Source organism: Hippoglossus hippoglossus, chromosome 4, assembly GCF_009819705.1.
Source record: "Hippoglossus hippoglossus isolate fHipHip1 chromosome 4, fHipHip1.pri, whole genome shotgun sequence".
Classification (NCBI taxonomy): domain Eukaryota; kingdom Metazoa; phylum Chordata; class Actinopteri; order Pleuronectiformes; family Pleuronectidae; genus Hippoglossus; species Hippoglossus hippoglossus.
Genome location: NC_047154.1, coordinates 11536556 through 11550005, shown reverse-complemented (window position 1 = coordinate 11550005; position 13450 = coordinate 11536556). Strand labels below are relative to the sequence as shown.

The 13450-nt window shown below is 42.7% G+C and overlaps 2 protein-coding genes across 4 annotated transcripts in view; one reads left to right on the top strand and one right to left on the bottom strand.

Moving 5' to 3' along the window:
- Positions 1-8029, top strand: part of LOC117759724 (zinc finger protein GLIS1) — a 75177-nt gene extending 67148 nt beyond the window's left edge. For all 3 annotated transcript variants that reach the window (XM_034582025.1, XM_034582023.1, XM_034582024.1), the window contains 3 exons: positions 5683-5834; positions 6687-6844; positions 6961-8029. In XM_034582025.1, coding sequence (XP_034437916.1) covers positions 5683-5834; positions 6687-6844; positions 6961-6972 — 322 coding nt within the window. In that variant the 3' untranslated portion in view covers positions 6973-8029. The remainder of the gene's footprint in view (positions 1-5682; positions 5835-6686; positions 6845-6960) is intronic.
- Positions 8030-8370: 341 nt separating this feature from the next.
- Positions 8371-12926, bottom strand: elovl8b (ELOVL fatty acid elongase 8b). Its single transcript, XM_034582030.1, is given in 8 exon segments — positions 8371-9229; positions 9324-9451; positions 10510-10624; positions 10723-10779; positions 11351-11431; positions 11748-11935; positions 12868-12898; positions 12900-12926. Coding segments are annotated over 8 exon segments (798 nt in total). The 3' UTR covers positions 8371-9058.
- Positions 12927-13450: the final 524 nt, after the last annotated feature.

The window sequence follows — 13450 nt, the reverse complement described above, 5'->3', positions numbered from 1 at the left end:
ACGGCCTTTACCCAGGTATTGATATTAGAGCCCCTCTGCAAATATTATAAATACTGAGTCGGTTTGATACCTTGGCAATGATTGACATGGGCTAATTTAATTAGAGTGACGGCAGAGACGGCACAGAGCTACATTAAGAGTCCCTGAACTGAAGGGGGACGTCCACGTTCTTGTAACTCTACACCGTCTGTCTTCCAGCCATTATCATTCTCCAGTGATCCAGAAAACGAGTGTCAATCTCATAACCCAAACAGAAACATTTTTGAGGTAGTCGCTGATGGCGGAATGTGGGCAGTCGCTCATTTTGTGGCGCTCAGTTAATAACATGTAGTCTTCAATTAACCCGTCTACGCAAACACTTAACTCAAAGGACAAAAATCGGATTATTTACTGTCAAAATACCTCCAGGAAGGACGGTGATTAAGGACGGATCCTCTGCGTTTGGTGCATCTTATCTTTCTTAGAGTATCCAGGGCCTAGGAAATATTCCCCAACCCTAGCTGTGCTCTTCACACTGCGGGGCCTGCAGGGCTGGCTTAGCTTTAGCTTAGCTTTAGCCAGGATGCTGTAGTCTGTCTCACAAGCAAAGCTTTAGCTTGCTAACCAGAACCAGAAGCGTTCCCACCGATCAGCGCCAAAGAAGCCCCCGTCATCCATCAGCAGGGCTTACTGATCGGCTACAGAGGGGGTGGAGATGAGAGGGCAGGCGGAGAGTGTTTGTGGGGAATGTAGGGTCTGCAGAGGACATGGTCTGATCCCTGCTCCCTGGTGGGACAGTTAGCTGCAGGTGAAGGAAGACAAACGAGGAGCAGAGCAGGACTGTTCATGAATCTTCAGCTTTTCTTTCCATCCCGTCATGCCGCCGCACACAGAGCCAAGACTGCAAAGGCAGCTTCTCTTTAAAATCAATAAGTCGTAATGTTTCTGGACAATAGCTGCACTCCTGTAGTGATGACGTCCATGCCCCGCATACCTGAATACAAATCGTTTTGTCTGGACTTGTGTGGCTCCAGGGCAGCTTCAGACAGGCCAGGTCGGAATGTCCTCTTCATCTTCTTCTTGTAGTGTTCTGTAAGGCTGGAGTGAAGCCAACAACTTCAGAGTAGAACCAAAGCTCATTCCCAGAATGACATCAGCTTTCCCATATTACTCACAGAAAAATTCACAGAGCTGCTCAAGTCGAACTCACCGAGCTGGTGTCCACTGTAGTGAGCCACGGTTTGCGTCTCGTAAACCTTTTAGCTCCTCAGGCCTTTAAAAAAGACCTCACATTAACATCTCCGAAGTCCGACCATAGAAGTCAGTATTTTACATCTCTCTCTCTCTCTCCATCCTCCCTAACCTAATGACCTTCTCTGTATTTATGAAATACAGTCCATCAATTGGATGGCCTCACCTTAAATTCCCCTCCAGCTCTACCTTCAGGAATCAACAGGTCAATGGTCAAACCGCTCTCATTGCAGCGGAACAAAAGTGGGTGGGCTGGCTGGAAAAAGGAGAGCATGCAGGATGGTCAGTGAAGATGAATATCGCAGGAGAGATTAATGTGGCATTTGAAAGATTCCCCTCATACCTCAAACTCGAGCTGCTAGCGAGCTAGAGAGCGACGAGAGCAGGGCCAGTGGCAGCTGGCAGTGATTAGCTTATGATTCACTTTAGCTGCACATAGAGGCAGCTCGTAAAAATATGAACAGTATAACTGTTTCCCGAGTTTGTGCTGACAGCAGCTCCTGGGGGAACGGTGCTCTCCACAGGAACACATGGCCATGCACTGGGCCTATGCCAACCCGTGGATTAGACACGCTCGCTAACAGCGAGCTTCTCCAGTGCTGAACTAACACATGGTGTCACACAAGCCTCTTCAATTTTGTCGGCACAGACATGTAGGTCAAGTGTAGTCCATATACTGTTAAATCTGATACCTATATGAACATTTACACAATGACAAGAGGGGTAACCTCCAGGTAGTCCTCCGATTTGTTGTTACTTTTAAAGGTATCAGCTCTATCTCCTAAATTTAAATTGTTTTCATTGGCTAATCCTGCGACCTTTGGATTTGGAAAGTCCCTCATTTTGTTTATGTCAAAGTTATAATGAAAGCTGGAGAAAGTGTTCAGATCTTTTACTTAAAGTCCCCCTCTGGTGAAAATCAAGTTTTTAAACATGTTAACATGTCTCCTTTGTGGCTTTTATGTGATAAAAGACATAATTTGAGCAAAATAAACAGCCAATGCCATGGCTATGTATTCACATAAGGGCATGGTCACACATGCTCGAATGCAGGCGAAAGATAATCAGCTGCTGAGATGAATTACATATCATGGCTTGCTAAATGTATTCTCCACAATACTCCAGTTGTGTGGTGTGCAGTCCGTCTGAGGTTGTGGAGGTTGTAACACGAGCGGTCACGACAAGCCTCCCTGTTATGGGGCAGTCTAAAATATTTAATTTCCAACATCATAAAGTGCAGGCTAGTTATGGGAGTCACAAATCTAAGAAACCAAACCTTTCAACCTGTGGGTGGGCCTCATTAGCTTGAAAAAGCTCCTTAGCTGCAGGTGGCACTGTGAGGGTGGGGAGACGAGGAGCAGGGGACACATTTGCATGTTCATAGATCCCAGTCATGACAGGAAGGAACATGTAGAGCTGCATTTAAGTCATTTTAAGGCCACGGTGGAATTAATTTCTTTACAAACATTTTGAATATGTACATTTTAGGATAAAAGCTGAGTTTTAGGGTTTTAGTGCAACAAGCTACTGGAGTGAGACTTTCAGCAAGGGGGCAATGCCACATGATAACAATTGTCCATTCTTTCAAGTAACAGTCCTATGTTGTTACATTTACTTAAGTAGAGTATAAGCCAATAGTACTTTAAATAGTATTGGGTTGTTTAAAATAATGTACCACATTTTGTCAGCTGATCAACGTATAGTGTAGTGACAGTTCAGTAAAAGTACAACATTTGTAGTCAGAGATGTAGTGAAAGTAAAAAAGTGGAAATACTCAAGTTAAGCACAAGAAAATACAATTACTTAGTTACTTTCCATATGATGGGAATCACCAAAATACAGTCACATACTGACTCAAGGTTTATCTCTCCACTAGACTTCAGGGAGTCAGTTCAGTTTGTGACAAGCAAACAGGAAGAAGACAAACAGAAGCAAAAACACAACAACTCCTCTAGAGGCAATAAAAAGACTTAATGCCAGAGTTGATTTTTTATTAGTTTTTTGATGATCTCCGCTGATAAAAGCAAAAACATGTGCAGCCTGAAGCTGCGTCTTGCAGCTAATTAAACTGTAAAGTAAATATAGCAGCATTTTGCACTTTTCGTTTGACATTGTTTAGCATCTACTTTCATCGCTCACTCTCTGCCAAAAGCCACTGCCAGTCACCGAGCGGCGTGGGCGTGACTCGTGCACGGAGCAGTAGGTCATATCGCAGTCTCCAGCCAGGCCAGCAACCAGCAACCAGCAACACTCTGTCATCACGTTCATATAGTGCTTAGTGCAAACCATATGCTACCACACAGACACACAGCAACAGCAGCAGTTTATGAGTTGGCATTCCTGATATGCAGTCGTGAGAGGGTAGTAAGTAGCTGCTGAATATTTGGAGGGAGGTGATTGGCCGGCTCTGTTTTTAAAGGCAGGTCTGTTCGATATCACTCTTTTATCGCTGTTGTTTCGTCAAGTTAATGTCAAGTGTTCAACATGAAGTCATTAAACTGTTGTTCAATTAGAGTTTCTTGTTAAGTTTCACATGTAACATTTAAGTGTGTGAATAATTACCAGATGTGGTAATAGAATAGTTTGACATGTTTAGTAAATATACTTATTTGTTTTCTTGCTGAACGTTTGATGAGAAGATTGATACCATACTGCATGTTGGAGAGGCCAGTTAGCTTAGCATTAATTCTACAACTAGCCTGGCTGTGTCTAAAGGTGATAACATTTCTAAACATGACTAATTAACACGCTACATCTCCATACAACCTGTTAATGTTACATTTTGGATTTTACATCGATGAAATAAATGAGGATATAAGACAGTTGCTGATAGTTTTTGTTTAAGCCTTTGGACTGATCAGTTTCTCTCTGTTTACAGTCGTTGTCCTAAACTAAACTAACAATCTCTCGGCTCTTTGCGTCACATTTTGTGCACAGACACAAGAATGGTATCAATTTTCTCAATCACTTCGCAAGAAATTGAACAGGAGTATTCCTAAAGCTACTCCTTCCTTTATAGTCTCAGGACACGTTAAACTGCCATCACATCACATGAGGAGGACATCTTTCAGCAAAGTAATGACGTAATTATACAAATGTGAGGAAAACCATTCCTTTGCTCACAGCAATGACAGAACTAACAGCCATCATGACAGCAGCATACTTTTCATGTTAGACGATAGGATGTCAAGCAGAACTTATTCTCTGATAATAATGAAAGCTTATGCAGAAGCTCAATGAACCATGATGTAGAGGATACATTCCTTCTGCAGGTTTTTAAAGCGTGGGCCGTTTTAACTATGATGTGGCAGAAATACAAGCAGCTGCTATGATCATAACTTTTCACCATTTGCCTTTAAACCATAGAGATCTCACAAATAAGGTGATTTTGGTCGCATTTTAATTGCGTCATGTCAGCTTTGCGTGCGGCTTTGCTCATCTCTGCTATAACTTCCATGGCAAACGACATATGACAAATGAAAAAACACTCTGAAAGCCAGTCAAGCTGTTTTGTATTGGTTACTTGTAATAAATCATGACTAGTCATTGCCGTTTGCTGAGTAACGTGAATAAAACTTTAATACATAACCTCATCCACTAACATGTAGATTTTCATCGGCAATGGCAGTGAAAACAACAACTCCCATGATCCCACGCTCCTTCACAACAACATCAACAAACTAGGTCTTTTGTTGTTGATTTATTTGAGAGACCCTCAGAAGTTACATATTGTACGTTTAAATATCACTCAGTGCAAAGTGATGTAGAGTTTAAGCTGATGAATGTCCCTAAATGTGATTTGCCTCCTGCTGTGTATCATGATGACAAATGTATCCAGTAACATGGACAAACCTTTATTTTAAACAATCAATATTCTCAAAACACAGACTCCAGGCCACAGAGTCACAAACATGTAATATCTTAATATTCCTTCACTTCAGACATCGTGAATGTAAACACGATGGTGCCCTCTTTCCTCCAGGCCACAAAGCCTGGGTCACTGCCATGGTGGGCGCCTGGTGTGTGTGCGTGTCGTGTGTTGTACGTGTACGTGTACGTGTGTGTGTGTGTGTGTGGTGTGTGTGTGTGTGTGTGAATGTGAATGGGGGGAGGGAAGCGGGAGGGGGGGGGGGGGGGGGGGGGGTTGGTTTCACTTGAATGCACACTCTCCCGTTTGTTGACATAAGACATAGTATGTGGTGGGAGGAACGATTACGTGTGGGGAGCCAAAGTTTTCCACACGCCTGGACTGTTTCCTTCTTCAAGTGTGCGGAGGATCACTGACGGCCCTGCTGGGTTTGTCCGATCATGTGGTTCGCACGCCGCCGTGTAGCTCGGGCTTTGATTGGGATGTCACATTGCATGAAGCACTTTATTGAATAGTGATCGACACTGTTAAGTGCTTTAAACACATACAGTATGTCTCACCCACCCTCTGTGTGTCTTCCTCAGGGTGTCGGGCCCCCTCCTGTCTCCTGGGATGAAGGGAACAGGGACGCCTCCTCCTCCTACACCACCGCAGCCTCCGCCTCTGGAGAAACAGCATGTTCACCCTCACCAAAAGCCCTACTCTCACTATCACCATCATCAGTCTGCTAATGACGGTAAGATAGACCTCCAGACATCTGGCTGAATGTAACCTAAATTGTTTCAGGAAATCTGTTTTGGATTGAATTTGAAAATGGCTATTAGCGTTTCAAATTGTATTTTCCCGTGGCAGGTATTCAGCAACATTAACCTGTCCTATTACTCTTGCATGATGTCCTTTTGAAGGAATTCCCAGTGCCGGGTCATTTCAATACACTTATATCTTAACATCTCTGTGTCTGCACCACCAGAGCCACAAGAAAGGCCTGAGAGAGAGGAAGTCGGAGCATTGATACTGCCCTGTGGCTCTGTCAGAGCATTTTTAGGACAGAGAGATTACAGTCGAAGAAACAGAGTGGGGAAAACCACACGCCGGAAAGCCTTTCCCTGCACTGAATTAGCCAACAAAACGCTGGCTCATGTGTTCAGCTGTCTCTCAGCGCCCGAACATTGGAAGGCTCAGCTGTCACTCCCGAGCCTTTTTCCTAATGCCTTAAACACTGTTTTCCCTGTAAAGATCTACACATGGACATCTCGCTAACCACGCTGTGGTCAGGCAGTTGCGTAATAGCGCTCGTGGAAAGGCTGCTTCCCCATTATCGTGACTCCTGCGGTCGATTCTGAGTACGAACTGAGACGATGGGGACGAACGTTACACACTATGGGGCTGGCAGAGGTAGCTCGAGCACAAATATAGCATTGTCATAATTTGAGAGCCCCATTAAGTTTCAGCCGGATGGAGCGGACGCTCACTGACCCTGGAAACAATCGGCCATAGACGCTGGTGGCAGTTGATCAAGTCAGGCTTCTATTTTTCTTCTCTCATTCTTCGTCTCATCCCCTCTTTAACATCCTCCCTCATTTCCTAGAATACCAAGGCAGCTTTCAGAGCTGCTTCCATTTCGGAGACTCCTACAGGATGGAGCAGAACGGTCGGTGGTGTCCACGTCCCCGGAGATTCTCAACGCCTACACTTCCCATCAGCACAATGGCTTCCACATGTCGACCAGCACTGCCGGCTCTTCGGGTAATAACGATTTACCTTGGGCCTTTTTTTCCAGAATCATAAAGGATACAGATCATAAAAAATAACCTGAATGATTTTATCAGAAATTTGAAACCCATTCATCATGTCTGTTCCAGGCTTCAACTTGACCCAGGAGCTGCAGGGCAACGCAGGGTGCCAGTTCACGTCAAGCCCCGAGGAGAGCATTTTCTTCCAGGTTGGCAGACTTCGACCGCAGCCTGAGCCACATGTCATCCATCTACACAGAGACATAGAGCAACACTGGAGCGGGACACGCTTCACCACTCACACTCTACTACGCTGCAGTCCGACTCCTTCACATGTGTCTTCACACACTCGGGACACTTCTCCTTTAGTTCCTGTTTTCTTCCAGGTCCCACAGACTTACTGCAGGTGTCAGATGGATGATGAAACTGACCAAATTAGAATGGCACTCAGTAGAGCACATTCCTCCACCAGGGCCCAACAGTCTTCTCAAATTAAACCACACTGAATGATTTCATCACACACTCGTAGATCAGTTCCCTTAATGTGCCTGGCTCTTCTTATCAAACTTCATAAATTATCAGTGTAAACGTTGAAAAACTCCCAATCTTTCAGATTCTTTCCAGATCTGCGCCTCCACATCCTTCTACCAAGTTTCATGGAAATCTGTTAAGGTTGTTTTTGTGTAATGTTACTCACAATCAAACCAACCACAAACTGACAGGAGTGAAAACATTATCTCAAAATCTCTTGAAGTCAGTTTAGGTTATTTACGAAACACTATGTGAACCCTTAAAACAAAAATGTCTCATCACCAGTAAAACTGAAAAGAGATTCTTCCTGGTTGTAAATAAACCATTTTCAGGAGAAAAGAAAACTATTTAAAAGAAAATAAACAAAGATTTGAGGGACGTTACAGGGACTCTCCACTGATTTTACTCATTCACATCAGCTAATTTCATACCTCAATACTATAAAACAACTTCTGCTTTCTAATGTCTGAGAAATTGTCCCAATGATGTCACAGTGATGTCATGAGGGTTATTTGGGATTGAGCTGGAGACAGAGTTACAACAGAGAGCCTCTGTTATGAACCCGGGATGTGCAGGTTTTGAATATGAGTGTATTTCCCCTGCAGGGCGTTGTCTTCCCACAGACGCTGGTGAGTTGGCACTATGTGAATATTGGGATCAGGTGTTTCAGGTAGAAGTCAGGACGTCTCTCCTTTGTTGGATCGATTTTGTCCCTTCCTGTCTCTTGCATCCCCCAAAACATGATGAAAGTTTCATCAATCACTCTGAGAACTTTCAGGTTTGTCTTGTGATCTCAGATTCACACATACAGGTTGGGAAACTGTTCGGTTAAACATTTTAAATATGTTAAAGGGAAAACTTTTTAAATGATTTGATCAGTTCTGGTTCAGGAGGTTTTATTGATTTTAAACAAATCAAAGAAATCAAATGGAAGTCTCCTCTTGTAAGTTGTGAAAAAAATATGACTTTTTAAAACAATCATAACATAAGAGACAGAAACTTTCCTTCTGAGCTTCAGAATCACATTTATTGATCAAGAACCCATCATGTACAGATATTGTGACTCGGTTACATTGGTGCAATCACGTACACACTTACGTACAAAGTACAATCAGACAAAGCTTCCACATTTCCTCGGCTTTGACATGTCAACTTCAGACGATACAAAACTCCTGAACGGACTTTGAAATAAAACGTCCTCTCCCTCCTCTCGGTTTCTCTCTCTCTCTCTCTCTCTCTGAACTACATCTTTCGATCTGTTCCAGACTGAAGTGTAGAGAAAAATATATCATTTTGCCGTGTGTTTGCTTTTCTTCTTTTCTTTTTGTTAAGTGTTTTGTGCTTTTGCATTTACTTCCAGAGGAGGGGCTCATTCATTCTGCCAATACTGCAGGAAAAAACAACAACCTCCTTCATTACATGTGTATAAAATGTACAGTTTGTTTAACAACAATCATTTGAATGTTTGTCATTTCTCAGTTTAAGATATAATAAATTGTTTGGTCACTCAATGGCTCTTTTTTAATAATTAAATAATGCAGAGAGGAGTGTGAAGCTTTATTAACCCGAACAGTGTAGTTTTAATACAGACATATACAACTTCTGTGAATGAGCTCAGACTGTTGACGATGAGAAAAAGCCTCATTCTGTAGGCTTGTTGTGCCCTCTAGTGGACGAGTGCTGCAGTGACTGCGTCTCATATTTTCTGCTTCTTCTTGTTCTTGAGGTAGCTCTGATAATAGAAGTTGCTGAAGAGGATGATGAGGGTGACGCAGTACCCAAACAAAAGCATGTTCATGGAGTTGGGGAAGTCGCACTCGGCTAACAGGTTGTAACCCGTGTGCACGAGGAAGATCACAAACTGCACCTGGAGGGGCAGCCGACAAAAGTTCAGATTGGTCCTAAAAGACATTCTGTGTGCACATGTTTGATTCCTGTCACGCAGAGCGTGGGCCACTCACCAGCTGCAGGGACGTGAGGTAACGTTTCCACCACAGGTACTTCTGCATGTGAGGGCCGATGGCAGCCAGGGCGTAGTACGAGTACATGACGATGTGAACGAAGCTGTTGCCCATCCCGTTGAAGAACGCTGCAGGATGTGGTAGAAACAGAACCGAGCACAAAAACAAATCAGGAAAACCATTAGAAAGCATCATCATCAAATAATGAAATGGATCCAAATAATGAGAAAAGCTAGTTTTTAAAAGTATTGATATAAAACTGTCTCCACTTCAACTTCAAGTCTTAGCAAAGAAATTAAAGGACAAAAGTACTCACACAAATCGGCACCATTCAGATTCACTATGATTCATTCATCAAGAACTTAAGTCTTATGGAAACAAAATTACGAAACATGTCATCCTCAAATCCAACTGTGCCTGTGATAAAGATTTAAAAAAGGAAGATACAGAAATATAAAGAATAAAAACTATATAAAAGGAAAATATAAAAATCAGCAAAAGAAACTATAAAATGAATTTCTTCAATTAAATATAAGTAAACAGATCTAGGTAATAAGCAAAGAGCAACAGCAGCAGTAAAGTAAGTGATAAGTAATATAAATTATGTAAATTTGCTAAAATTTGCAATATTGTTAAATCATTGACTCATGCATTAACATACAAGACGCTTACGTCGTATTGCATCATCGTATGGTCTCATACACAAATGTGAAGGCAAATGTCACAAGTTCAAAGGGTCAAAGTTCGTGCATGCTGCCGATTGGCTTCTCCCCAGAAAGGTTTTATTGACAGGAGGTGAACTATCCTCGCCATTCTACTGTAGACATAGAGCTTCAGAAGTCACACGTTTATGTACAGTGAATCAAATGGAGCAAAGGTTGCTCTAACATGTGTTGTGGAAGATTGTCAGCTGTGGATTTATACACGAGTATAAATCCACAGTACGAGTATTTACAGCAGCGTGATGGTGAATGCATCAATTCACAATAAACCACAGTGCTGCTGTTTGTCCTGACGAAGGACTGTGTCACTCAGTGCAGTGGTGACACTCATTTTAATGTGTCTCTATAACAATGGAGCTCTGTCACAGAGGAACCTGATGCTCTGACTACTCAGGGAAAAACATGGATTAAATGCTTTATGTTTTTTTATATTTGGGATTGAATAACTACATTAGTTGACTTACACTGTCCTCCGGCCACATATTTGATTCCCGACCACCAGTTGAAGATCATGGTGCCGTGGTGGTAGACGTGGAGGAACGTAACCTGATTGTTCTTCTTCCTCAGGATGAAGAAGAGCTGCTCATACACAGAGGAGTAGAGGAGGCTGTTGGAGTTACGACTCTGATTTTCTCACTGCTCGACTGAATGTGAAAATGTTTTAACGTGATATTCACCGTGTCACTGAGCTCGATGACCTTGGAGAAGAAGAACCACCAGCAGACTTTGGCCATCTGGACGGAGGGCACAGTGGAGGAGGCTGGGTTTTACATATTGTTATTAACGCATTTAAATTCAATTCAAACAACTTTATTAATCTCACTGGCACACGTCATGTGGAACGGTTTGTACAACGAAAATATACAACAGAACAGATGCAAGATAGAAGGGAGCTAATAGAATAAGTTAACAAAGTAAAAGTGAATATACAGCCAATCGTACTGGTAGAAAAACTTGACTTTGAATTATGATCCAAACATAATTAATACTAACAAACAAAGTGACTAAAATAAGCTCAGTATAAGTTCTATCAGACTTTCTCTATGTTCCATTCATTTACAATACTTTCAAACTCTCCACCTCTTCTGATCAGCTGACTGGCTGGTTGTTTGTGGTAATCCAATCAGATTTTTGCCATAATCTCAATCAGCCAATCATATTGCTGAAGACAATCTTTTCATTTCACACCTCCTTTCAACCACGATGACATCAAGTTCTAAAGTCACACATGGCAATCAAAAAAAATTCCACTTGCAGTCTCTCCTGATTGAAATGTTGTATGTGAGAAACCTACATGTACCTTACTCTCATGGCCGAGCGGGCTGTTGCTGTATCTACAGGCTGACACAGGTAGCTGTAGTTTGAGAGCAACGACGTGACCAGGAACTAGAAACATAAAACACAATAATGTCATGAATGAAATATATATATATATATATATATTTTAAAAAGACATATTTTCATGCTCAGGGTCAGGGGCGGATCCAGGTGGTAGGGGGGCCAGGGGGCCCCAGCTGAAATCTGCACAATGTGCTTGAACAAAGAACCATTTTCAAAATATATTCATTGCTGTGTGACTTGCTCAAAGCTATGAAGATAACAGTAAACAAGGAATGACTCAGATGTGCACTTTACTGAATCAGGGATTGTGACATATAATTGGCCCCTTGGCTTAAACAAACAAAGAGCAGATCTGACAAACCTCATAGAACATGTAGGCAGACAGGCCGACCATGAAGAAATTGTAAACGATGAGAACGACTCTGAGGTTGAAGGGTTCCCTGTGTTTCATCAGACGAGGGCCCGCCCACCCCATGCTGAGGTAGACCAGGAAGATGAGTACCATCGGAAAGGGGGAGTAGACCAGCAGCCACGGGTCCGTGCGCTTGTCTGCAGCATGACATACAAACATGCTGTGTGTCAGGGAGTTAACTGTCATCAAGCACATGTCAGGACACATCTGAAGCTTGAATTGTTGAAAGTTTGATGACTGATTTCAACACCGCTGAGGGACAATTTTTGAACTTTGACAAACACTAGCTGCTGTACAGAAGTGACAGAAATCAAAAAAGGACAATGTCCACACGCCAGTTGGTGCTCCCACAAACGTATTCATTTCATGTCCCAGGTAAAGAGGTGTTTTTTTGTTTTGTCTGCACAGGAAAAGCCCGGATTTATACAGTTTGTCCTGTTCCACATCAGCCTCAGATGAGACATTGTATGCAATTGTGTAATGTAAACCAAATTCAGTTTATGTATAAAGTTTTCTTTTGTGTTTTCCCCCCTGACAATTAAATGGCTTATCTCTGATCTTCCTTGTAACATAGCTCCAATACAACCAGGAAGATGAGTGGCACCCGGACGGGGAAGTAAACCAGCAGCCAGACATGTGTCAGGGAAGGAATTCACACACATGAAGGATTGGATTTATGAAATCTTTCACCTCTGTTTAGGGACTATTTTTGTTTTGTCTGCTCAGGAATTGCAAAGTTTTTTGTCAAGTTTCCAGTTCAAATGACACAATGTATGTGCAACTTTGTAAATGAATACCAAATTCAGTTTTATAAAGCTGAACAAACAAACAGAGTTTGTGTAGGGTTAACCTTGAGTTCTATACCTGTTCTTCATATATATTTATACAAATGTGTGTGTGTGTGTATACTGAACATATATAATTCAATTCATGGCGTTAACCATGTGACAGGCCACAGAGCAGTCATTGTGGGGCAGCAGCTCCCACACACTGAACACAAAAACAAGTTTGCTGCTAAAATAAAGTCGACTGCACATGTTGAAGATAGAAAATGAGCATGATCACACACCTCCATTGTCCAGTGCGCTCTGGTACGTAGAACAGGAGACTTTCCCAGGCTGAAGTCATCTGGAAACAGAGGAATGTAACGATAAGAGGAGGAAACAGTGGAATCTGCGGCATTCAAAGACCCGAGGGATCAGCTCACCTCTGACACGGTGCTTCAGCAGCTCGGGGACAACACCGCAGAAACCTTTGCTCACTGCGTGGAGCCCTGAGGTAAATAATTATTAGCCAAGTTCACCTCAGAACCAGAAGCAGTAGCGGTCCGCCCCTCGATAATCAGTGAAGACAACAGGATCATCTGCAGCTGAGAGAAAACACGACAATCCGAGGCGCCGGGAACTAAAACCGGCGAATCCACAGGTTAGGGTGGAGTAAACTTCCGCCACAGAGACTTTAGATGCACGTGCAGATGTTTCCAGGAACATCTGCATCACTTCCGCGTCCTGCGTCTAGCTTCACTTTGTTTTCTCACAGGTTCAGATCAGCAGGTTCATGGTCACAACAGAGGGGGCGCTGTTTCTCGCCAAAATGACTTCTGCTGGGGGCTTTGCATTGAACTTTAGGAGCCACATAAAAAAAATGTTATA